Source organism: Schistocerca piceifrons, chromosome 7, assembly GCF_021461385.2.
Source record: "Schistocerca piceifrons isolate TAMUIC-IGC-003096 chromosome 7, iqSchPice1.1, whole genome shotgun sequence".
Lineage (NCBI taxonomy): Eukaryota > Metazoa > Arthropoda > Insecta > Orthoptera > Acrididae > Schistocerca > Schistocerca piceifrons.
This window is the reverse complement of record NC_060144.1, coordinates 2606375-2630816: the sequence shown is the minus strand read 5'-3', so window position 1 is coordinate 2630816 and position 24442 is coordinate 2606375. Positions and strand designations below refer to the sequence as shown.

Below are 24442 nucleotides of genomic sequence, written 5' to 3'. Positions count from 1 at the left end.
AGGTACTAGAATGCGGATGTGTTTTCAGCATGAGGGAACCCGGGGCATCTTTTGCAGAAACAGCCCGAGCGGTAATAACCAGTACCTTTCGCTATCGGTGGATCGGCTTGGGAGGTCCTGTTCAAGGGCCGGCAAGATTCCTGAACCTCATCAACTAGACTTCCTTCTCTGGGGCTACATGAAAGACGGCCGCGGTGGACGAGCGGTTCTAGGCGCTTCAGTGCGGAACCACGTGGCTGCTACGGTCGCAGGTTCGAATCCTGCCTCGAGCATGAATGTGTGTGATGTCCTTAGGTTAGTTAGGTTTAAGTAGTTCTAAGTCTAGGGGATTGATGACCTCAGATGTTAAGTTCGATAGTGCGTAGAGCCATTTGAACCATTTTTTGAGCTACATGAAAGCCGAGGTGGATTCAGCCCTGTTCACTCGGAGGCGGAATAGATTGTAAGAATTCTTGCAGCAGCCGCACAAATACAGAAAACACCACACGTTTTCCAGCGAACACACAACTCTCTGCTATGCCGATACCGGCAGATATTTAACTTTTATTGTAACATTATAGTGATCAGAACAATAAAGCAAAGAAAAACATTTAATACCGTTTTATTCTCAATCACACAGAATAACCTCATGGTTACTCAGTACTCCAACAATAAGCATTTCCGACACGTAATTGCCTTACGAAATACACATCCCATGGAGGCCACTTCGAACATCCGTTGTGACGTGGATGCAATGCAGCTTGTATTCTGTTCAGAGACGGTTTGTTGTTGTTTCACACACACATGTTCATAGGAATTTTTTTCCATCATTTCCATTCAGGTATCAGTCCCTGCAGTTTTTCCGTTTCATTAATCTTCAGCTTGCAGATATACAGGATGGTCCATTGATTGTGACCGGTCCAAATATCTCACAAAAAAGCGTCAAACGAAAAAACTACAAAGAACGAAACTTGTCTAGCTTGAAGGGGGAAACCAGATGACGCTATGGTTGGCCCGCTAGATGGCGCCGGCATAGGTCAAACGGATATCAACTGTGTTTTTTTTAAATAGGAACCCCCATTTTTATTACATATTCGTGTAGTACATAAAGAAATATGCCTGTTTTAGTTGGACCACATTTTTCGCTTTGTGATAGATGGCGCTGTAATAGTCACAAACATATGGCTAACAATTTTAGACGAACATTTGGTAACAGATAGGTTTTTTAAATTAATAAACAAACGTAGGTATGATTGAACATTTTATGTCGGTTGTTCCAATGTGATACATGTACCTTTGTGAACTTATCATTTCTGAGAATGCATGCTGTTACAGCGTGATTACCTGTAAATACCACATTAATATGTTAATATGTTAGTGACTATTACAGCGCCATCTATCACAAAGCGAAATTAGACACGAAGCCCACGCCCGCTACAGTATTACAAGTTTATATGCCAGCTAGCTCTGCAGATGATAAAGAAGTTGATGAAATGTATGATGAGATAAAAGAAATTATTCAGGTAGTGAAGGGAGACGAAAATTTAATGGTCATGGGTGACTGGAATTCGAGAGTAGGAAAATGGAGAGAAGGAAACATTGTAGGTGAATATGGACTGGGGGCAAGAAATGAAAGAGGAAGCCGTCTGGTAGAATTTTGCATAGAGCATAAACTAATCATAGCTAACACTTGGTTCAAGAATCATGAAAGAAGGTTGTATACATGGAAGAACCCTGGAGATACTAGAAGGTATCAGATAGATTATATAATGGTAAGACAGAGATTTAGGAACCAGGTTTTTAACTATAAGACATTTCCAGTGGCAGATGTGGACTCTGACCATAATCTACTGGTTATGAACTGTAGATTAAAACTGAAGAAACTGCAAAAAGGTGGGAATTTAAGGAGATGGGACTTTGATAAACTGACTAACCCAGAGGTTTTAGAGACTTTCAGGGAGAGCATAAGGGAACAATTGACAGGAATGGGGGAAAGAAATACAGTAAAAGATGAATGGGTAGCTCTCAGGGATGAAGTAGTGAAGGCAGCAGACGATCAAGTAGGTAAAAAGACGAGGGCTGGTAGAAATCCTTGGGTAACAGAAGAAATATTGAGTTTAATTGATGAGAAAATATAAAACTACAGTAAATGAAGCAGGCAAAAAGGAATACAAACGTCTCAAAAATGAGATAGACACGAAGTGCAAAACTGCTAAGCAGGGATGGCTAGAGGACAAATGTAAAAATGTAGAGGCTTATCTCACTAGTGGTAAGATAATTACTGCCTACAGGAAAATTAAAGAGACCTTTGGAGAAAAGAGAACCACGTGTATGAATATCAAGAGCTCAAATGGAAACCCAGTTCTAAACAAAGAAGGGAAAGCAGAAAGGTGGAAGGAGTATATAGAGGGCCTATACAGGGACGATATTGTAGAGGACTATATTATGGAAATGGAAGAGGATGTAGAGGAAGATGAATGGGAGATACGATACTGCGTGAAGAGTTTGACAGAGCACTGAAAGACCTGAGTCGAAACAAGGCCCCGGGAATAGACAACATTCCATTAGAGCTACTGGCGGCCCTGGGAGAGCCAGTCCTGACAAAACTCTACCATCTGATGAGCAAGATGTATGAGACAGGCGAAATACCCTCAGACTTCAAGAAAAATATAATAATTCCAATCCCACAGAAAGCAGGTGTTGACAGATGTGAAAATTACCGAACTATCAGGTTAATAAGTCACAACTGAAAATACTAACGTGAATTCTTTATAGACGTATGGGAAAAATGGTAGAAGTCGACCTCTGTGAAGATCAGTTTGGATTCCGTAGAAATTTTGGAACACGTGAGGCAATACTGACCTTACGCCTTATCTTAGAAGAAAGATTAAGGAAAGGCAAACCTACGTTTCTAGCATATGTAGACTTAGAGAAAGCTTTTAACAGTGTTGACTGGAATACTCTCTTTCAAATTCTAAAGGCGTCAGGGGTAAAATACAGGGAACGAAAGACTATTTACAATTTGTACAGAAACCAGATGGCTCTTATAAGAATCGAGGAGCAGAGCACGAAAGGGAAGCAGTGGTTGGGAAGGGAGTGAGACAGGATTATAGCCTCTCCCTGATGTTATTCAATCTGTATATTGAGCAAGCAGTAAAGGAAACAAAAGAAAAATTCGGAGTAGGTATTAAAATCCATGAAGAAGAAATAAAAACTTTGAGGTTCGTCGATGACATTGTAATTCTGTCAGACACAGCAAAGGACTTGGAAGAGCAGTTGAACGGAATGGACAGTCTCTTGAAAGGAGGATATAAGATGAACATCAACAAAAGCAAAACGAGGATCATGGAATGCAGTCGAATTAAGTCGGGTGATGCTGAGGGAATTTGATTAGGAAATGAGACGCTTAAAGTAGTAAATGAGTTTTGCTATTTGGGGAGCAAAAAAAAATCGATGATGGTCGAAGTAGAGAGGATATAAAATGTAGACTGGCAATGGCAAGGAAAGTGTATCTGGAGAAGAGGAATTTGTTAACATCGAGTATAGATTTAAGTGTCAGGAAGTCGTTTCTGAAAGTATTTGTATGGAGTGCAGCCATGTATGGAAGTGAAACATGGACGATAAATATTTTGGGCAGGAAGGGAATATAAGCTTTCGATATGTGCTGCTACTGCTACAGAAGAATGCTGAAGATTAAGTGGGTTTATCACGTAACTAATGAGGAGGTATTGAATAGAATAGGGGAGGAGAGGAGTTTGTGGCACAACTTGACAAGAAGAAGGACCGGTTGGTAGGGAATACTCTGAGGCAACAAGGGATCACAAATTTAGCATTGGAGGGCAGCGTGGAGGGGAAAGATCGTATAGGGAGACAAAGAGATGAATAGATTAAGCAGATTCAGGAGGACGTAGGTTGCAGTAAGTACTGGGAGATGAAGAAGCTTGCAGAGGATAGAGTAGCATGGAGAGCTGCATTAAACCAGTCTCAGGACTGAAGACCACAACAATAACAAGAACCACATTAATGCAATAAATGCTCAAAATGATGTCCGTCAACCTCAATACATTTGGCAATACGTGTAACGACTACTCAACAGCGAGTAGTTCGCCTTCCGTAATGTTCGTACATGCATTAACAATGCGCTGACGCATTTTGTCAGGCGTTGTCGGTGGATCACGATAGCAAATATACCTCAACTTTCCCCACAGAAAGAAATCCGGGGACGTCAAATACGGTGAACGTCCTTCGACGACCAATCCACCTGTCATCAAATATGCTAGTCATTACCGCTTCAACCGCACGCGAGCTATGTGCCGGACATCCATCACGTTGGAAGTACACCGCCATTCTGTCATGCAATGAAACATCTTGTAGTAACATCGGTAAAACATTACGTAGGAAAGCAGCATACATTACACCATTTAGATTTCCATCGATAAAATGGGGGCCAATTATCCTTCCTCCCATAATGCCGCACCATACATTAACCTGCCACGCTTCGTTGCTAAATAGGATGCGTGCAAAAAATCTGTCATCGTCCCGTAATTTCTCTTGTGCCCAGTGGCACAACTGTACTGCATAGAAATATGGTACGGGTGCAATCGACGTTGATGTAGCATTCTCAACACCGATGTTTTTGAGATACCCGAATCTCGCGCAGTTTGTCTGTTACTAATGTGCGGATTAGCCGCGACAGCAGCTAAAACAATTTGGGCATCATCATTTGTTACAGGTCGTGGTTGACGTTTCACATGTGGCTGAACACTTCCTGTTTCCTTAAATAACGTAACTATCCGGCGAACGATCCGAACACTTGCATGATGTCGTCCAGGATACCGAGCAGCATACATAGCACACGCCCGATGGGAATTTTGATCACAACAGCCATACATCAACACGATATAGACCTTTTCTGCAATTGGTAAACGGTCCATTTTGACGCGGGTAGTGTATCATGAAGCAAAGACCGTCCGCACTGGCGGAATGTTACTGATACCACGTACTTATACGTTTGTGACTATTACAGCGCCATCTATCACAAAGCGAAAAAAGTGGTCCAACTAAAACATTCATATTTGTTTACGTACTACATGAATATGTAAAAAAATGGGGGTTCCTATTTTATAAATCGCAGTTGATGTCCGTTTGACCTATGGCCGCGCTATCTAGCGAGCCAACCATAGCGCCATCTGGTTTCCCCCTTCAAGCTAGACAAGTTTCGTTCTTTGTAGTGTTTTACTTTGATGCTTATTTCGTGAGAAATTTGGCCCGGGCACTATCAATGGACCCCCTGTATACATGGCTATAAATCATTCAATTATCTAATTAGATGACAGTTTTAATCAGCGTATCAATTTTTGATATTGTGTTCTTGTGAACAGCGATGTAACTGATATCCAAGGAGAGCGATTGAGACGTTTATTTCACAGATTACGTATATGAATTTCTATGACATAAGCAACTCAGTCAATATCTTTAGGTCTTAAGCACAACCGGCCTAAGTGGCCGAGCGGTTCTATGCGCTACAGTCTGGAACCGCGTGATGTGTGTAATGTCCTTAGGTTAGTAAGGTTTAAGTAGTTCTAAGTTCTTGGGGACTGATGACCTCAGCAGTTAAGTCCCACAGTGCACAGAGCCATTTGAACCATTTGTTAAGCACATCACCATTAACAACTACACAATATCTGACATTGGTCATTGGTATACTGATTTAAACCTTCATATAATTATATAATTACATAATGTTGGAATGTCCAATAATTATTATTATATGTGAATGCAGGATTTCATGGTGAATTTCATTGATGAAATCTTGTCGGGTTATCAACCGAGTCGTTTTATCATTTTATACCAAAATTTTGAGTAATTTCCTGCTCATGATCTTCAGTCTAAAATGAAGAAACGTTGCGACAACACGACACCACGAGTTGGCTCATAATGCAAGAAGATTTCATCGATTATTATCAGTTTTCCTTCCCTAAGCAGCACGATTGGCTGCGGTGACAGAGAGGTTTCTAGGGAGAATACTGATACAAAGAATGTGTCAATACACGGATACATAACTGGCAGACTAGTAGTACTGCGTCAGCTAAATGGCTGGTGCTCTCGTACGGTGTTCAGCAGGCTCCTAATATACTGAACCCGATTTCTCGAAAATTCTCGAGGAGCCTATTGTACTAGGGCAGTATTTGTTGACCGTAAGTACGCTCTACAATCGCACAAAAGAGGGTCAAAATCTGTGCTGGGTATTTTTCCGGTCGCAGAGGGGTTTGCTGGTAAAATGTGGATATGAGATGTTATTGACAGCCTCTTGCAGTCGTTGGCGTCGGGATTGACGTCACCGAAGATCTTGACAAAATGTGAAGCGGGTAATGCACATTTTTTTCCCGCAAACCATATCATTTTCATGGATACTAGCTTCAGAATTATTTCCTCATATTTGTCAAAGCGCGAGAGAGGAGCCCACTAGTTGAAGTAAAAACTGTGCTCGAAATTTGGTACCGCTCGAACATATAGAGGACAAAAAGAGCTCATCGTATGCGCCGTGCGCAGTTTGCTCGCCAGCTGCAAAACAAACAGCGCAGTGTACACAGCATCGGGTGGGGGGGGAGGGGGGGATTAGGGCGCTCCGAGCGCCCCCCCCCCCCTACCCCCCACGTACGCCTGCCAGCCTGCCTGCCTGCCTGCCTGCCGCCGCCGTGGTGGTGGCCCGCTTTCCACACAACAGTTGAGCTGTGCGTTTAGTGCTGGGATCCACCGATGAGCCATCACGTGCTACACTGTACGTCAAGTTCCACAGAAAAATGAAAATAAAACACTAAAATGATATGAAACTCACAGAACGTTCCAAGTGTAAATAATGACTGTTGCAGGGACCATAATATGCATGTAATCTGAGGGACATGTGAACGACAACATTAAGGCCAAGTTCCACATAGGCAACGTGTTGTTGTTATGCGCTTATGCCGCAAGCTACACGGAGCAGTATGACCAAGGCGACACAAAGCAACTCGCCTAGAATTGCTCTCTACGAAAACTACAGTTCGGAAGTTTCGGTGAAGTATATAAATGACGTAGTAAATTGTAGTATTACCGTTAGTATTGTCAGCGTTGGTACGGAAATAAATATAAATGAATGTGAGCGAGAGAAACTAGGACTCGACGAATTTTCAATGGTTTTTGTTTGTTTGTTTATTTGTCTTGTACGTAATTACAAACGTACATCGCGCGGTGTTAGTCCATTGTGTATTTTATACCCTAATAAAACATAAATTGCTGTTTATAACAACTAGTTTATCATGTAACTCAAACATTAGAAAATTTATACAATTATTATTGTTATTTTGTCTTCTGTAGAACGTTCTTCATCATGACGAAAGTAATTTGTTACTGATAAGTGTGAAAATTGTTTGTGACTATTCTCTTCTTGTTCAAACTATTGATCTCCCATGTTTCACTTCCATACATGGCTACACTCCATACAAATACTTTCAGAATCGACTCCTGACACTTAAATCTATACTCGATATTAACAAATTCCTCTTCTGCAGATACCTTTTCCTCGCCATTGCCAGTCTACATTTTATATCCTCTCTACTTCGACCATCGTCAGTTCTTTTGTTCCCCAAATAGAAAAAACTCACTTACCACTTTAAGTGTCTCATTTCCTAATTTAGTTCCTTCAGCATCACCCGATTTAATTCGACTACATTTCATTATCCCCGTTTTGCTTTTGTTGATGTTCATCTTATATCCCCCTTTAAAGACACTGTCCAATCCGTTCAACTGTTCTTCCAGGTCCTATGCTGTCTCTGACAGAATTACCATGTCATCGGGAAACCTTCAAGTTGTTATTTCTTCTCCATGGATTTTAATTCCCACTCCAAATTTTTCTTTTGTTTCCGTTACTGCTTGTTCAATATACAGATTGAATAACGTCGGGGAAAGGCTACAACCCTGTCTCATTGCATTCCCAACCGCTGCTTCCCTTTCGTGTCCCTCGACTCTTATAACTGCCATCTGGTTTCTGTACAAACTGTAAATAGCCTTTCGCTTCCTTTATTTTACCCATGCCACCTTCAGAATTTGTAAGAGAGTGTTACAGTCAACATTGTCAAAAGCTTTCTCTATGTCTACAAATGCTAGAAACGTAGGTTTGCGTTTCCTTAATCTTTCTTCTGAGATAAGTCATAAGGTCAGTACTGCTTCACGTGTTCCAATTTTTCTACGGAATCCAAACTGATCTTCACCGAGGTCGGCTTCTACCCGTTTTTCCATTCGTCTGTAAAGAATTCGCGTTAGTATTTTGCAGCTGTGACTTATTAAACTGGTAGTTCGGTAATTTTCACATCTGTCAACACCTGCTTTCTTTGGGTTTGGAATTATTGTATTCTTGAAGTCTGAGGGTATTTCGCCTGTCTCATACGTCTTGCTCATCAGATGGTAGAGTTTTGTCAGAACTGGCTCTCCCGAGGCCGTCAGTAGTTCTAATGGAATGTTGTCTATTCCCGGGGCCTTGTTTCGACTTAGGTATTTAAGTACTCTGTCAAACTCTTCATGCAATATCTTCATCCGTATCCTCTTCCATTTCCATAACACTGTCCTCAAGTACAACACTCTTGTATGGACCCTTTATATACTACTTCCACCTTCCTGGTTTCTCTTCTTTGCTTAGAACTGGGTTTCCATCTGAGCTCTTGATATTCATACAAGTGGTTCTCTTTTCTCCAAAGGTATCTTTAATTTTCCTGTAGGCAGTATCTATCTTACCCCTAGTGAGATAAGCCTCGACATCCTTACATTTGTCCTCTAGCCATTCCTGCTTAGCGATTTTGCACTTCCTGTCGATCTCACTTTTGAGACGTTTGTATTCCTTTTTGCCTGCCTCATTTACTGCATTTTTATATTTTCTCCTTTCATCAATTAAATTCAATATTTCTTCTGTTACCCAAGGATTTCTACCAGCCCTCGTCTTTTTACCTGCTTGATCGTTTGCTGCCTTCACTACTTCATCCCTGAGAGCTACCCATTCTTCTTTTACTGTATTTCTTTCCCCCATTCCTGTCAATTGTTCCCTTATGCTCTCCCTGAAAGTCTCTACAACCTCTGGTTTAGTCAGTTTATCAAGGTCCCATCTCCTTAAATTCCCACATTTTTGCAGTTTTTTCAGTTTTAATCTACAGTTCATAACCAATAAATTGTGGTCAGAGTCCACATCTGCCCCTGGAAATGTCTTACAATTTGAAACTTGGTTCCTGAATCTCTGTCTTGCCATTACATAATCGATATGAAACCTTTCAGTTTCTCCATGCCTCTTCCATGTATACAATCTTCTTTCATGATTCTTGAACCAAGTGTTGGCTATGATTAAGTTATGCCCTGTGCAAAATTCTGCCAGGCGGCTTCCTCTTTCATTTCTTAGCCCCAATCCATATTCACCTACTACGTTTCCTTCTCTTTCTTTTCTTACTATCGAATTCCAATGACCCACGACTATTAAATTTTCGTCTCCCTCCACTATCTGAATAATTTATTTTATCTCACCACCCATTTCATTAATCTCTTCGTCATCTGCGGAGCTAGTTGACATATAAACTTGTACAACTGTGGTAGGCGTGGGCTTCGTATCTGTCTTGGCCACAGTAATGGGTTCACTATGCTGTTTGTAGTAGCCTACCCGCTTTCCTATGTTTTATTCATTATTAAAACTACTCCTGCATTACCACTATTTGATCTTGTATTTATAACCCTGTATTCACCTGGCCAGAATTCTCGGTCCTCCTGTCACCGAACTTCACTAATTCCCACTATACCTAATTAAAGCTTATCCATTTACCTTTTTAAATTTTGTAACCTTCCTGGCCGATTTTTCAGGAAAGCGTCTTTTATCGTTGCGAGTCGGCATTTAATGTTCTGTTTACGTCTGCAATAGCCAGTTATTTAGCTACCTATATTGCAAAACTGGTCTTCAACTTGTAATGCCCAATTTCCCACTTTGACACCACCAGCATCATCACATTCAGTCTTGCTACATTCCATCACCTTCGTTTTACTTTTAGTAATGTTCATCTTACTACCTCTTTTAAGGATCCTATTCAATCCTTTATTGAGCCATCTGAAATAATTTTTAATTTCATCGCCATACCTTACCTCCTCTCCCTGAAGTTTAATTCCTGCCGGCCGCTGTGGCCGAGCGGTTCTAGGTGCTTCAGTCCGGAACTGCGCTGCTGCTACGGTCGCAGGTTAGAATCCTACCTCCAGCATGGATGTGTGTGAGGTACTTAGGTTAGTTAGGTTTGCTACGGTCGCAGGTTCGAATCCTGCCTCGGGCATGTATGTGTGTGATGTCATTAGGTTAGTTAGGGTTGAGTAGTTCTAAGTTCTAGGGGACTGATGACCTCCGCTGTTAAGTCCCATAGTGCTCAGAGCCATTTTAACCATTTTTTTTAGTTAGGTTTAAGTAGTTCTAAGTCTAGGGGACTTATGACCTCAGATGTTAAGTCCTATAGAGCTTAGAGCCATTTGAACCATTTTTTAAATTCCTGCCTAAGTGCAATCTAGCTTCAGTACAGACTGTAGATAACCTCATGCTAATTCCGTTCTATCCATAGTGAATTCAGATTTTCAAACAGTGTTTTCCATTTGACATTTTTAGGAGGTTTTCCAAATCTACTAATCCTATAAATGTGAGTTTGCATTTATTTAACCTGTCTTCTAAGATACATAACACGCCCAGGTTTACGTACTTGTTTTTATAAATGATGTTCCTCCAGGTTGCCTTATACTAATTGTTCTACCCTGTACGTACTTCGTGTTAGTATTTTTCAAATACGGTTTATTAAACAGATGATTCGACAATATTCACACTTTCAGCACCCGACTTCTATCGTAATGGAATTATTATAGTCTTCTCGGAGTTGGGGGTATTTCTCCTGAGTGAAATATTTTTCATGCCAGGCGGATCAGTTTTGTGATTTCTAATTTTTTCACAGTTATTAATAATTGTGAGGAAACGCTGTCTACCTAAGATGTCTTGTTTGGACTTTTCGCAGCACTGCACCCACCGTCTCATCTTAATCCAGTCCATCGTCCTTCTCCATAATACTGTTGTTTAATTTCTTTCCTGTCTGCTCTACTTGTAGACATCTGCATTTTAATATTCCTTCTACGCCTACTACTGCTTGCCGCCGGAGCTCTTCGTTCGTACTACAACTTCTCTTTTCTGCCGAGGTTTCTCCAACTCTGCTATAAGCAGCACCCAACTTACCGACGATCAAGCACTGTTGCAAGTGTTAGCGTTTTGCCTCTTGGCATTCCTGCTATACCACTATGTCATGCTATACCACCTTGTATTTTCTATCGGTCTCATTTTAACGGGTCTGCCTGCTTAATTTTTAGCGTTTTTGTAACGTTTGTATTCATGAGTTAAACTTATTGTATACCGTGTATGGTTTTTCTCTGCTGCCTCCGCTATTTTAACCCTGGAACTTTGTGGCGGTTCCTGATTTCTCCTAACAAGGGAACCTCCCCATCGCACCCCCCTCAGATTTAGTTATAAGTTGGCACAGTGGATAGGCCTTGAAAAACTGAACACAGATCGATTGAGAAAACAGGAAGAAGTTGTGTGGAACTGTGAAAAAATAAACAAAATATACAAACTGAGTAGTTCAAAGGAAGATAAGCAACATTAAGGACGATGGGAAAGCAGGAGCGCCGTGCTCTCGTGGTAACGTGAGCAGCTGCGGAACGAAAGGTCCTTGGTTCAAATCTTCCATCGAGTGAAAAGTTTAATTTTTTATTATCAGTTTATGTGAGAAACTCTTATGTTTTCATCACTTTTTTGGGAGTGATTATCACTACCACAAGAAAACCTAAATCGGGCAAGGTAGAAGAATCTTTTTACCCATTCGCCAAGTGTACAAGTTAGGTGGGTCGACAACATATTCCTGTCATGTGACGCACATGCCGTCACCAGTGTCGTATAGAATATATCAGATGTGTTTTCCTGTGGAGGAATCGGTTGACCTATGACCTTGCGATCAAATGTTTTCTGTTCCTATTGGAGAGGCGCGTCCTTTCGTCTACTAATCGCACGGTTTTGCGATGCGGTCGCAAAACACAGACACTTAACTTATTACAGTGAACAGAGATGTCAATGAACGAACGGACAGATAATAACAATGCAAAAATAAAGAAAGTAAAATTTTCAGTCAAGGGAAGACTTGAACCAAGGGACCTCTCCCTCTGCAGCTGCTCACGCTACCACGGGACCACGGCGCTCCTAAATTCACATACTCCATTATGTTGCTCATGTGGCCCAGGGACTACTTAGTTTGTATATTTTGCTTATTTTTTCATAGTTCCACACAACTTCTTCCTGTTTTCTCAATTGATCTGTGTTCAGTTTATCAAGGCCTATCCACTGTGCCAACTTATAACTAAATCTGAGGGGGGTACGATGGGGAGGTTCCCTTGTAAGTATAAAAACTTCTTTCATGATCCTTAAACTGTTTGCAACTGGTGTTCTGTGCAAAATACTACGAAGCTGCAGCGACATCATTCCTTTCCACGAATTCTCTAAATAATATCTCAGTTCTTCCTTTTCAAACTATCGAATTTTTGTCTCCCATCACTATCAGGTTTTATTTTCTTTCTTAACGTAATGAACAATTCCATTTATTTCATCGCTCACTTCTTCCTAATGTGTTCACGAACTGCGGAGCTAGTAGGCACAGACGTGTATACTTGGGGTTTGTGGTGGGTCGTAGCTTTCTGTCTATCTTAGGCATGACTATCCGTTCACTATTCTGTTCATAATACTTCTTCGCCATTATTAAATCCACTCTTATGTCACCCTAACTCGTGTTGATAACGCTGTACACATGCGACCACAAATACTTTTTCTTCCTGCTGCGGCACTTCATTAATTCGCACTGTGTGTAATTTCAACCTGTTCATTTCTCTTAACATGTTTTCTAACCTTCCTGACCAATTAAGGGATCCAAAATTCTACTCTTCGAGCGGGTAAACAACAGACTTGTTTGCTGTAATTACAACAACCGGCCCTGAGTAGTCTCCATTTGGAGTTCCGACTGGTCTGCCTCCCGCATATTTTAACTTGCAGGACACCCTCAGTAGACCACCGTGCAGTAGAGCTGCGTGTAGCTTGCCCTGTCACGCCATGACGGAATTAGCTGCAATTATGAGCTCGTGGCATACACGAGGGTCATTCCGTAAGTCATGCTAACTGTGGTATATCTTGCGATAATGCGACAATGGGAATTCCACGATGTGCATGGAACTGGTAAGCTGAATGACAACATAAAATAGGGTTCAAGTACAGGAAATCACGGCAAAGGGTGAAATGAAACACACTCATTTGAACTCAGTGTAAATTTATCGTGCACGAGCGCCAATGGAATAAAAATTAATCAAAATCAGCTGCTGTCCTTCGTAACAGTTGCCAGCGACGGGTAAGGCACTGAATGCCAGTGGAATTGCCATCAATACGTGCAAGATGTCGCCGAAATGCCGTCCGTGAGGATATCCACCATGTCTGCAAAGCGCCACCCACACAATGGTTTCTGTAGTTGTTAAATAAGGTCGAAATAGCTCGGATTGAGATATGGTGGCTGGGCGAGGATTTACCGACCCCACTGCTGTACACAATTGTTGATGACGTCTGCACTTTGGGCTGTAGCGTCTTCAGGGAGTATTTGTGCATTATCCAGCAGTGATGGACGCTTTCGCCCAAGTGTACGTCGGAGATGGCACAGCAGAATATTCCGGTAGTATTGATCACTGACGGTGTGGATGTCCATAACACGGTGACACTCCAGAATACCACGGCTGTCGTACCCCAGAATGAGCATGACCTTCGTGGGTGATTGATTATAGTGCATCTTGTGGCGTTATGCTGAACCTGGATAGCACTGTTCTAATGAATGGGTCCCCAATTCCGGTTCATACCTCGTATCTATGTTTCATCAGCCGCTATAATGCGATTGAGAATATCATTCCCTTCCCGCTAAAATCGCTCCTGGGTGATAGGCTGTCTCTTAACGCGTCCTCTTCTGCACCACTGATGACTAATGGCCGGCCGAAGTGGCCGTGCGGTTAAAGGCGCTGCAGTCTGGAACCGCAAGACCGCTACGGTCGCAGGTTCGAATCCTACCTCGAGCATGGATGTTTGTGATGTCCTTAGGTTAGTTAGGTTTAACTAGTTCTAGGTTCTAGGGGACTAATGACCCCAGAAGTTGAGTCCCATAGTGCTCAGAGCCATTTGATCCATTTTTGATGACTAATGTTGTGCTCCTTTTGAACACTTCTTCCGCACCTTGAAGCCCTGCCGTAAAATGCGGAACACTTTTTTCCTCGACATAACCAGTCCTGCACAGCCCATCGCCTGTGCTCTGTTAAACGCCATTCAGTAGGAGTCACGGACCGGTCAGTAGGAACAAATGTGGGCCGCGAGTCTGTCGTGGCTGCGCGTCCACGTCGGGAAGACTCCACCCAGCGTGCAACTGCTCTGTGGGGCAATATCCCGTCAACCGCGGCGGCTCGTAGTTCCACTTGACGCTGAGTAGCATTTTTGCCGGCAAGAAAGATTACCTATGATCGCTGTTCATCTATATTTACATCCGTCCTGTAGCACGGCCAATCGCACACTGAATGTTTCAGGCGTTAGTACCGAGCCATCCTCGTATGCGGCCACAATCTGTCGGTTGATTTCGGTACTGTTTGCCACGGGCTGTAGAATGTATTTACTGCGACTGCCGTGACGCCACATGATCGCACGATATACCATAGTTTCCATGACTTACGGAATTACCGTCCTATAAAGATGTTTTTTAGAGGATTGGACAGGTGCTCATGGTAGCCTTTACGAAGTAACCATCCTGGCATTTTCCTGGAAATGTTTAGGAAAACCTAAACCAGGACTGGTGGACAGAACAAACTCCATCCGCCAAAATACGAATTCAGTGTCTTTAACAACTGCACTGCCTGATTCGATTGGTCTCTATAGTACAATGTTCTTTTGGTTAGAAACAATTTGCAAAACACAACTTCTGATGTAAATATAGATTTTCATTCTTTTCTCGCCTTTCTAAATTATCACTGCACACACTGAGGACACCCGCTGGTGACTCCACTACCACAAATAAACTGTTGTCTCCGTTACACTTCCACGTCCGGAAAATTGACTCCAGACCCATAAACGTTATGTTGTTATGCTCCACGCACGCCTCCACGTTCTGTCTTCAAGTGGCCTTCTCACGACTCACACAGAGGCACCTCCTGCGACGGGGGGACCCATCAGTGATCGGTGATTTTCGCGTACCACTTCCGATGTGCCGCATTTCACTAGACTGCATTATTTATTCTGAAAAAAGAACTGCTGTTTTTCTCCATAACGATTTTTTCTATTGTTGTGAGTAACAAAAAGGCGAATGTGGGAAAGGTTGCAAGGTTTCGTGTGTCCTTCGTATCCCTGGTAACATTCATGGAGAGGTTATTTCAATGTTCCTCAGATAGCGATCAAATGACCCGTAATTACGTGGATCATAATTTTATTTTTAATACACATGTAGCCTTTAACTGAGACTTAGATTTGATGTAAGCAACGTTAACGACGTGAACTGTGTGCAGACAAGTTCCACCTGTTCCCATAGAGGATGCGTCTTCCCTGATTCTTTTTTTCTGTCAGCGAGGCAATGTTAACTAGGAAAGAGTTTTCGCACGTTTCTCCCCTTTTTGTAATTTTGTATAGTGTTTTATGTCATGGTTTATGAAGGTGCATCTAGTTACGTTCACGCTCATGCGACTATATAATCGTCCATTTTAGCACACTGATAAGTAATTGCTCTGTGGGTTATCGCTGTCTATTAAGTCTGTAATATGTGCACATGTGCCACCGTCTCTAGTTTCTCCCTTATGAGAACAGAATTTGTTCGTATCACTGAATGCGTGCATTGAAAATCTACGATGACCTCAGTAATCATACGGCTGAGCACTCTGAAACCAACATCACTATTATCGTCGTCGTCGTCATCATGAATGCTAGGGAAGAGCAAATGTATCAGCTGTAGAGAGAACCCTAGTTCTCAGAGGTACGTAGCTGAAAATTATAATCGAAAATGAGAAAGAAATTACTTTCCCGTTCGTCTAATGACGGCGATATAATTATAAATAGACACTTTTTTGTAGTAATTTTATTTATCTGCACATGTACTAAACTCAACAAATGTTGTTGGAAATGACATCTTTCAGCTTCAGTGTAAGTTTGCCACCGTCGTACTGGGGGTACGCGTTCGTACAAGCGCAGAGTCGATAGAAAATTTCACATGCAGCGAGAGTTTATTATAAATATCGCCTAGCTACGCTGATCTGTATATGGCTTTTACTTTATAAATCACTCACCATGAGCCCATATGGCAATATGCCATCATCGTATGCTCTTACATGTAGTATCGTTGCTGCCATGTGTCTTTTTTTAGAATTATGTGTTTCGCCTTAGATGTAAATTGGGGACGTATATCTGACTTATGTAGGTTGTTATGTACGCTCTTTTTCTCTTGACATCTGTCAAGACCATCTGAAGAGCAATATAAATGGCTGACGTTTATGATGATCATGTCATTAGAGGACATATTTTGTACTGCTGGCCCCAAAGAACAAATCAGAGAGAATTCTTGCCACGAGATTCTCTTCAGTCTCCACAGAAGTCTCGTGTGCACAACGTTTCATATGGCCCAAAAGGAGAAATCGGGTTTGATCAGATTAGCTGAACGAGATGACCGCGAAAAAAGGAGCAACTCTTCCTATCCAACATCCAGGAAAGTTGACACCGATTTTCATAACCAAAAGTAAGATATTGTAACACATTATCAGCGAGAAGTGCGTTGACAGCTTTCAACTTCCTTTCGGTGTTTAATGTGTCTACATCTCAGTATATGAGTCAGTACAGGAATGTAGCATGAAGGACTGAATTAGCGTTGAATGACCCAGAAGAAGGCCGCTGCAATCGTGGCCGAAACGTTGCTTTTTCTCCAGCAGCAGCAGTTTCTACATTATGACGCGGTGCTATACCCAGAAAACTTTTATGTCAACACTGGCTGGGTTCCGCCACAGGCTGGTTGCAGGGCCCCGCTTGTTCGATAAGAGAAGTTCTTTCTAGGGCGTTCGTATCACTGAATGCGTGCATTGAAAATCTGCGATGACCTCAGTAATCATACGCCTGAGCACTCTGAAACCAACATAATCAATATCAACATCACTATTATCGTCGTGTGCTAAAATGGCAACATATTTTTCTTTTCTGGAAGCTGGTTGCTTTTACTGAGTATTTCATACTATTCCACACTCTTTTGGCTACCAAACCCTATTTTTCAACATGGCCACCATTCAATGCGACGGCCTTACGCTACCTTACTGGGAGGGCCTATATGGTTCCTCAGGGTACCAGCCTACCGGTCGACGTCGGAACTAATGTCTTTCTACATCAATAATCACTCCGTATAAACACAGCCCACACCATCATGGAGCTACCACCAGCCTGCACAGTGCCTTGTTGGCAAGCTGGGTCCACGGCTTCGTGGGGTATGTGCCCATCGCCAGCTCTTATCATCTGAAATCGAAACTCTTCTCACCAGGCCACGCTTCTCCAATCGTCTAGGCTACAACTGATGTGGCCACGATCCCAAGAGAGGCGCTGCAGGCGATGTCGTGCTGTTAGTAAAGACATTCGCATCCGCCGTCTGCTACCTTGGCCCACCAACGCCAAATTTCGTCGCACTGTGCTAATGGATACATTCGTCGTGCGTCCCACATTGTTTTCTGCGGTTATTTCACATAGTGTTTCTTGTCTCTCAGCACTGAGAATTCTGCGATAACGCCTCTGCTCTCGGTCGTTAAGTGAAGGCAATTGGCCACTGCGTTGGCCTTGGTGAGAGGTAATGTCTGAAATTTGGTATTCTTGGCACACTCTCGACACTGTGGATCTCGGAATACTGAATTCCCTAACGATTTCGGATATGTAATGTCCCATGCGTCTAGCACCAACTACTATTCTGCTTGCAAAGTCCGTTAATTCATTTCACGTCGGAACCCTGTTCACAAGAATCACCTTGTAACAAACGTCAGCTCCGCCAATGTACTGCCCTTTATACATATGTTAGGGATTCGTAATCGACCCTTAACGTAAAAATATATAACGCACTACACGTAAATAAGTAGAAACACCAATTATCAAATGATTACACAATTGCAGAACAATCACTAGAAGTACTCCAGCCATACAATATCTAGGAGTGTAAGTGCGATGCGATTTAAAGTGGAACGACCACATAAAACTATTCAGGAAGAATCGTCAGGAAGTGTTGTGCACTCACAAAGAATGTATCTTACAAAACTCTCGTTCGGTCCATACTTGAATATTGCTCGTCAGACTGAGATCAGTACCAAGTATGAATGATAGTGGAAGTACAGAAAATGGCTTCAAATGGCTCTGAGCACTATGCGACTTGCCTTCTGAGGTCATCAGTCGCCTAGAACTTAGAACTAGTTAAACCTAACTAACCTAAGGACATCACACACATCCATGCCCGAGGCAGGTTTCGAACCTGCGACCGTAACGGTCGCTCGGCTCCAGACTGTAGCGTCTAGAACCGCACGGCCACTCCGGCCGGCGAAGTACAGAAGATGAGAAGAAGAGCAGCGCGAGACGTGACATGTATACTTAGTAATAGCGAAAGTGTAACGGAGATGGCCCGCCGGAGTCGCCGTGCGGTTCTAGGCGCTACAGTCTGGAACCGCGCGACCGCTACGGTCGCAGGTTCGAGTGCTGCCTCGGGCATGGATGTGTGTGCTGTCCTTAGGTTAGTTAGGTTTAAGTAGTTCTAAGTTCTAGGGGACTGATGACCTCAGATGTTAAGTCCCATAGTGTTCCCATTTTTTTTTTTTTTTTTTACGGAGATGTTCACCCAACTCCAGTGGCAGACGCTGCAGGAGAGGTGTGAATCGCGGTGTGCTTCACTGTTCACGTCAGAAGAACCAGCCAGTATATTGCATCCTTCTGTTTATAACTTGTGAGCAGACTATGCAGATAAATTTAGAGAGATTCCAGCTCATAAGGAAGCTTACCGACTATCGTTCTTCCAGATAACTATGCGCGACTGGAACAGGAAAGATGCGAAGTGACAGTGGGACACAAGTACCCTCCGCTACACACCGTAAGATGGCCTCTGAAGTACAGAAGTAGATACAGATGCAGTCTAACGTACGAGACACGTAGGCATTGCCTCTAAGTAAGAGACGTTCTTTCGACAGCGGTTACAAGTGGATTTTCGAAATTATTGAGACTGTAAATTAAAATAGCATCTAGTAATATCAACAAACGCAAAGCATGCTCCTCTATCATTTATTCAGTTATATGACTCTACTAACCATTGAAGTTACAGATGTTACAACGGGGCTCCATCGTGTTGGGCATACAAAAGTGCATCTTACAGTTTTTCGCGTTCACACGCCTCACAATGTACGCCTTTACTTTCGAGATTGCCCACCTGCACACACAATAAATCATTTTACGACACGACAAGCTTATAACACATGGAGGCCATAAATTAAATATTTGTGGAACAAGATGAATACAATCAACGACGTACTGGCTAGCAGTGACTCATTGGATAAACGACTGATCTAACAGTTTGCCATAGAAATGACTATCTGAAATCTGCGAATTTGTGTCTTAGAAATCCGTAATAATTTGTATCGAAGTTCCTCACAAAACTAAGAATAGCATCCGTGTTAGAAATTTTTTGTGAAACTGTTATCGCTTATAATCAGAGAAGGAAGAAGCGTGGTTACTATTAAACTTGCCACAGCCGTCGACCTCATAAGGAACTGAATACATAATTTGATCGAACAAAACCGGAAATGCAATAACCGGGATGCTCGTTGGAAAAAAAATGAAATCCTGGTCTTGACCTTGACAAGTCAAGGCATGCAGCCTCTTTAAGTCCGAATGGTGCTGTTGCCAAATAACGCCCAACGTCTTGACACCTCTGTAACCCCCCTCAATGGCTTACGTAATTAATAGCCTCTGCCTTTAATTTTAAGCTTTCTTGATCAAATATTCTTGACCTTTTAAATATTTTATGTATCAGAGTCTCTACTTGCAGCCTCAGCTAGGAAGCTGTGGCAGCTGCAGCTGTCTCGATTTGCTATTCACGTCACGTGCACAACGGAAAGCCACATCCGTACTACGAAACCACACAATGCGGCAGCTACGTTCAGCGTTCTTCGACTTTCATGTTGTCTGCTTGTACTGCTTATCGTTCACGTAACAAATAATTTGCGTTTGAATAATGTTTCTCTTTATGGACTGCTGTTCGTATATTTCCACCGCTTACCGTAACGTTATGCACTCCAAAGTCAACCATCTATAATGACATAGTAGTCGATGGGATGTTAAACACTAACCATTTCTTCGAGCTTAGTGTTCAAAAAAAGGAAAATAAAGTATATCTATGTTACAAATGGTGTAAGAAAAGTTTCATCTTTTAGCATCTTAGTCCGCAGCTCGTGGTCGTGCAGTAGCGTTCTCGCTTCCCGCACCCTAGTTCCGGGTTAGATTCCCGGCAGGGTCAGGAATTTTCTCTCCCTCGTGATGACTGGGTGTTGTGTGATGTCCTTAGGTTTGTTAGGTTTAAGTGGTTCTAAGTTCTAGGGGACTGATGACCATAGATGTTAAGTCCCATAGTGCTCAGAGCCATTTGAACTATTTTTTTTTTTTAGCATCTTAGTACTTTTTAATCCAGTTTAAAACGGTGTTGTGTAAGAGGATTAAATTCAAGACATTGCTAAACATCTCCATATGACCGAAATAAGGATTGAAAGAAGGCTGGACTTCATACATTACTTCGAGAGTACATCATTCGAGTTAGGAATGTGTGGTAACTAAGATGAACGGCGTCCTAGGGCTGCGCTTTTCTTCTTCCTCCCCCCCCCCCCCCCTTCCCCTATTTCTCTCTCTCTCTCTCTCTCTCTATCCCTCTCTCTCTCTCTCTCTCTTTCTTTCTCTCTTTTCTTTTTTGTTTTTAACTGTTAGGAGTTCGTAGGAAAAAAGTAGTCTTTCGCTGTGATTAGAAACTCATAAGTTTATGCTGTACTAAATTCCTGTAATTACTAAACGTGTGTCCTCAGTATTCTGTCAACCATAGCGTGCATACAGTATCTTCTTGGAAAACCACTCTTATGGCCCAATGGAATCCGAGAATATAAATCTATCATACCGGCAATATCTTTGTTGAAGGTAGCACTCGCAGATACTTCAAAAATTATGTCGGAAGACTCGAGAAGCGTAATTGAAATGTTATCGAAACCGAAACGAGGGGCAGATCTGTGAAACATCGCGTCATCTCTCATTACTTCTTATATAGGAGGCGGGACTAACACAAGGGTGGAATATTCTCGTCCCCCAGAAAGCGATTGCCCTGATGTGTCATCCCGTCCTGAATATCAATATTTTTGGGAACATCTTCACTTGCTTCCACAACTTAAAAATCATCAATGTACTTTGGTTTCTTGGATTATCCACTCCTGATTAAACACGTCACATTATACAAGATTGGCGTCCTCTTCAAACGTAACGCCTATTAGAATACACAGTGTGTATTATCACCTCGTATAGCAATAAATGAAAAGTCTATTTAAATATTAAAAAATGGAGGTAGGAATAAAGAAGTAAGATAGGAGATGAAGGAGGGAAAAGGAAAGCAAGAGAAGGAAAGAATGAAGGGAAGAAAGGGAGGGAAAAAGAAAACGAAAGAAACGTCAAGAAAGAGGAAGAAGAAAAATAAGAGAAAGACGAGAGAGAGAAACATGAAAACACTTTTGAGACTGCGGCGATGGCTGTATTAAGTGAGAGTCTGGAGTAAGGATGAGCTATCGTTTTAGAGAAAAAAAGAGTTTTCTTAAATGTGAAATTTATTGATTATTAATAATTATGCAATAAGCGATAGTATATAAGATAGAAAAACTTTGTTTAATCGCTTACAGCGGGGCTGTGGGGGCTGGGGAGGTGCTAAAGAGGGCTAATATTAATTTGGGAGGTAAGGTCCGAGTTGGCTGGTCGATATGTTCGGATGTGATCACGGAAGAGACGATGGAAGACACACAGTGCACGATTAGTGTGGTTGGTCTGTAACAGTGAAGAGACTTGCAACAATGTCAGTTGTAACATCCCTGCGGAAACAATTTCGGTCAGTATTTCCTGAGATTGAAGTAACTGTGTACAACTTTCCTATAGTATCGTCAATGTTTAAAACACCTAAGACGCCCCATTTAAAAAAAAATTTATGCAACCGTTCTTTCCGTGGCGTAACCATGTCACACATTTGAGAATTATTATTATCGAAGTCAAGATCGGTTGTGTGAGTAGAATTACAGCGCAATTGGTCGGTGGATATTTTATTTAGAAAAATTATTTATTATACTATTACTTATTATATTATTATACTATTATATTATTTATTATTACTGTTATAAGACAAAATATCGATCCCAAAGTGCATCAGGCAGTTTCATCTGCTATTTTATGTTAGTTAACTCGAGTGTAACGCTGCAGCAGTGATAAACTATGTGAATGCGACCTTAATGTAGCTGACAAAACTTGCAGCTTCTTTGAGTACATAAATTTTGAGCGGCTCAAACTGGTTGTTAACATCACCAAAATCTGGTGAGTTCCTGTCTAATAGACAGAATTTTATGACAGTGCTGCATTTCATTTGTTCTTTTGAACGACACACACACAGACACACACACACACACACACACACACACACACACACACACGCACACACACTACGACTATTTTAAAAAGTCACATAAATGAAACGCTTACACACACACACACACTACGACTATTTTAAAAAGTCACATAAATGAAACGCTTCCCCTATTCGCGTAGATACTTGACTTACGTTATTAAACAACATAACGAGAATGAAAATACATTGATATTAACGAAAAGAAAGGCATCTGAGTGATGGGCCCAACTACACTACCGCTCCCAATATAATTGAAACAAAAACGCATCAAAATCAAAGTTTTCTCACACTCGGTGGCGATCTTCGTAGCATGTTGCTTGCCAAAATAACAGAAACAAAAGTACACGTGTTAGTGCCAGAAACACTTTCACTGCCAATGTAACGAAAACAAAAATTCATCGATAGCACAGGCGTCCTTGTGCCATGCCCGTAACACTTCTGCTGCCAACATAAAGAAAACCAAAATTTTTGTGTAGTAAAGGCAAGAAACGCTTTCACTGGACTCTTCCTCAGAGTCCTGACGGCGAGCTAATCCACAATTGTGTGAGTCGGGGAGGGCGGACGTGACTAGGGAGAGAGACGGGTGACAGTGTCCTTGCGGGCAGATGCGGGGCGGCCCAGACACACATCGCGTGCCGGCCCCCGCCCGCCGCCCGCCGCCCGCCGCCCGCATCTCGCGCAGTCGGGCTGCCTGCTGCCTCCCCACTGCGCCTCTGACGGCCACTCTCTCCAACTCGAGGCCTCGCCGCCTCACCCAGTGACAAAGCGCCACCGACCGCACGCTTAGTTTCTCCCTGCACGCTTTACGTGAAGTCAAAGAGAGACATGGAGCCGCAGCGCTTCTCATCAATCTTCGTATATATAGACACTATTTTGCTCCTGCAGCCGATATGAATCAATACACAACGGAATTAAAGACATCAGCTGCCAGTGGGTACAGATTTATATCAATGGGGCAAGTTGAAAATTAGTGCCGAACCGGGATTCGAACCCGGTTCTCCTTCTTACCGGGAAGATGCGCTGACCACTGTACCAATTTGGTAGTGAGGAGAGGCGTACTCGGGTAGTCCGTGAGCACTGTGCCCGGGTGGTGTACTGGTCAGCGCATAGGCGTAGTGAACACCTGGGTTCGAATCCACGTACGGCACAAGTTATCAACTCGACCCATCGATGTAAATCTCAACCCTGTGGCAGCTAACGTTTTTCATTCTTTCGTGGCTTGATGCACACTGGCTGCAGGATCAAAATGGTGTCTTTTATGAAGCACGAAAGAGCAGACCTTACATATACAGGGTGAAGCGAAATTCTCGCACTCGGACTTCGCAGCGCGACTCCTCGCATGCCAGCGATAAAAAAAAAATAAATAAAAAAAAATAAAAAAAATGTCTCTGACAAAATTTCGTCCCGCGAGTACATCCGGCAGAAAAAGTACGTTAAACAGAGGCAAACTTGCAACACTGTAACCACATGTACGGTAATTACCTCTTTCAGTAGATGTTACTCGTGCTGCACCGTTGGTGCAGTGCATAGAGTTTTGGGTTCGCATGCAGGGGGTCGTTGGTTCGATGCTGGGTTGAGGCATATGTTTTTTATTGTGTAAATGTAGTCCAGGTGGTACGATACCTGGCATCTTA

General features: G+C 42.4%; 1 protein-coding gene across 1 annotated transcript in view; it reads left to right on the top strand.

Annotated features, from left to right (window-relative positions):
- The window catches only part of LOC124804971 (WAS/WASL-interacting protein family member 1-like), a 69125-nt gene extending 45556 nt beyond the window's left edge, over positions 1-23569 (top strand). The window contains exon 5 of the mRNA XM_047265361.1: positions 23414-23569. Coding sequence (XP_047121317.1) covers positions 23414-23569 — 156 coding nt within the window. The remainder of the gene's footprint in view (positions 1-23413) is intronic.
- Positions 23570-24442: the final 873 nt, after the last annotated feature.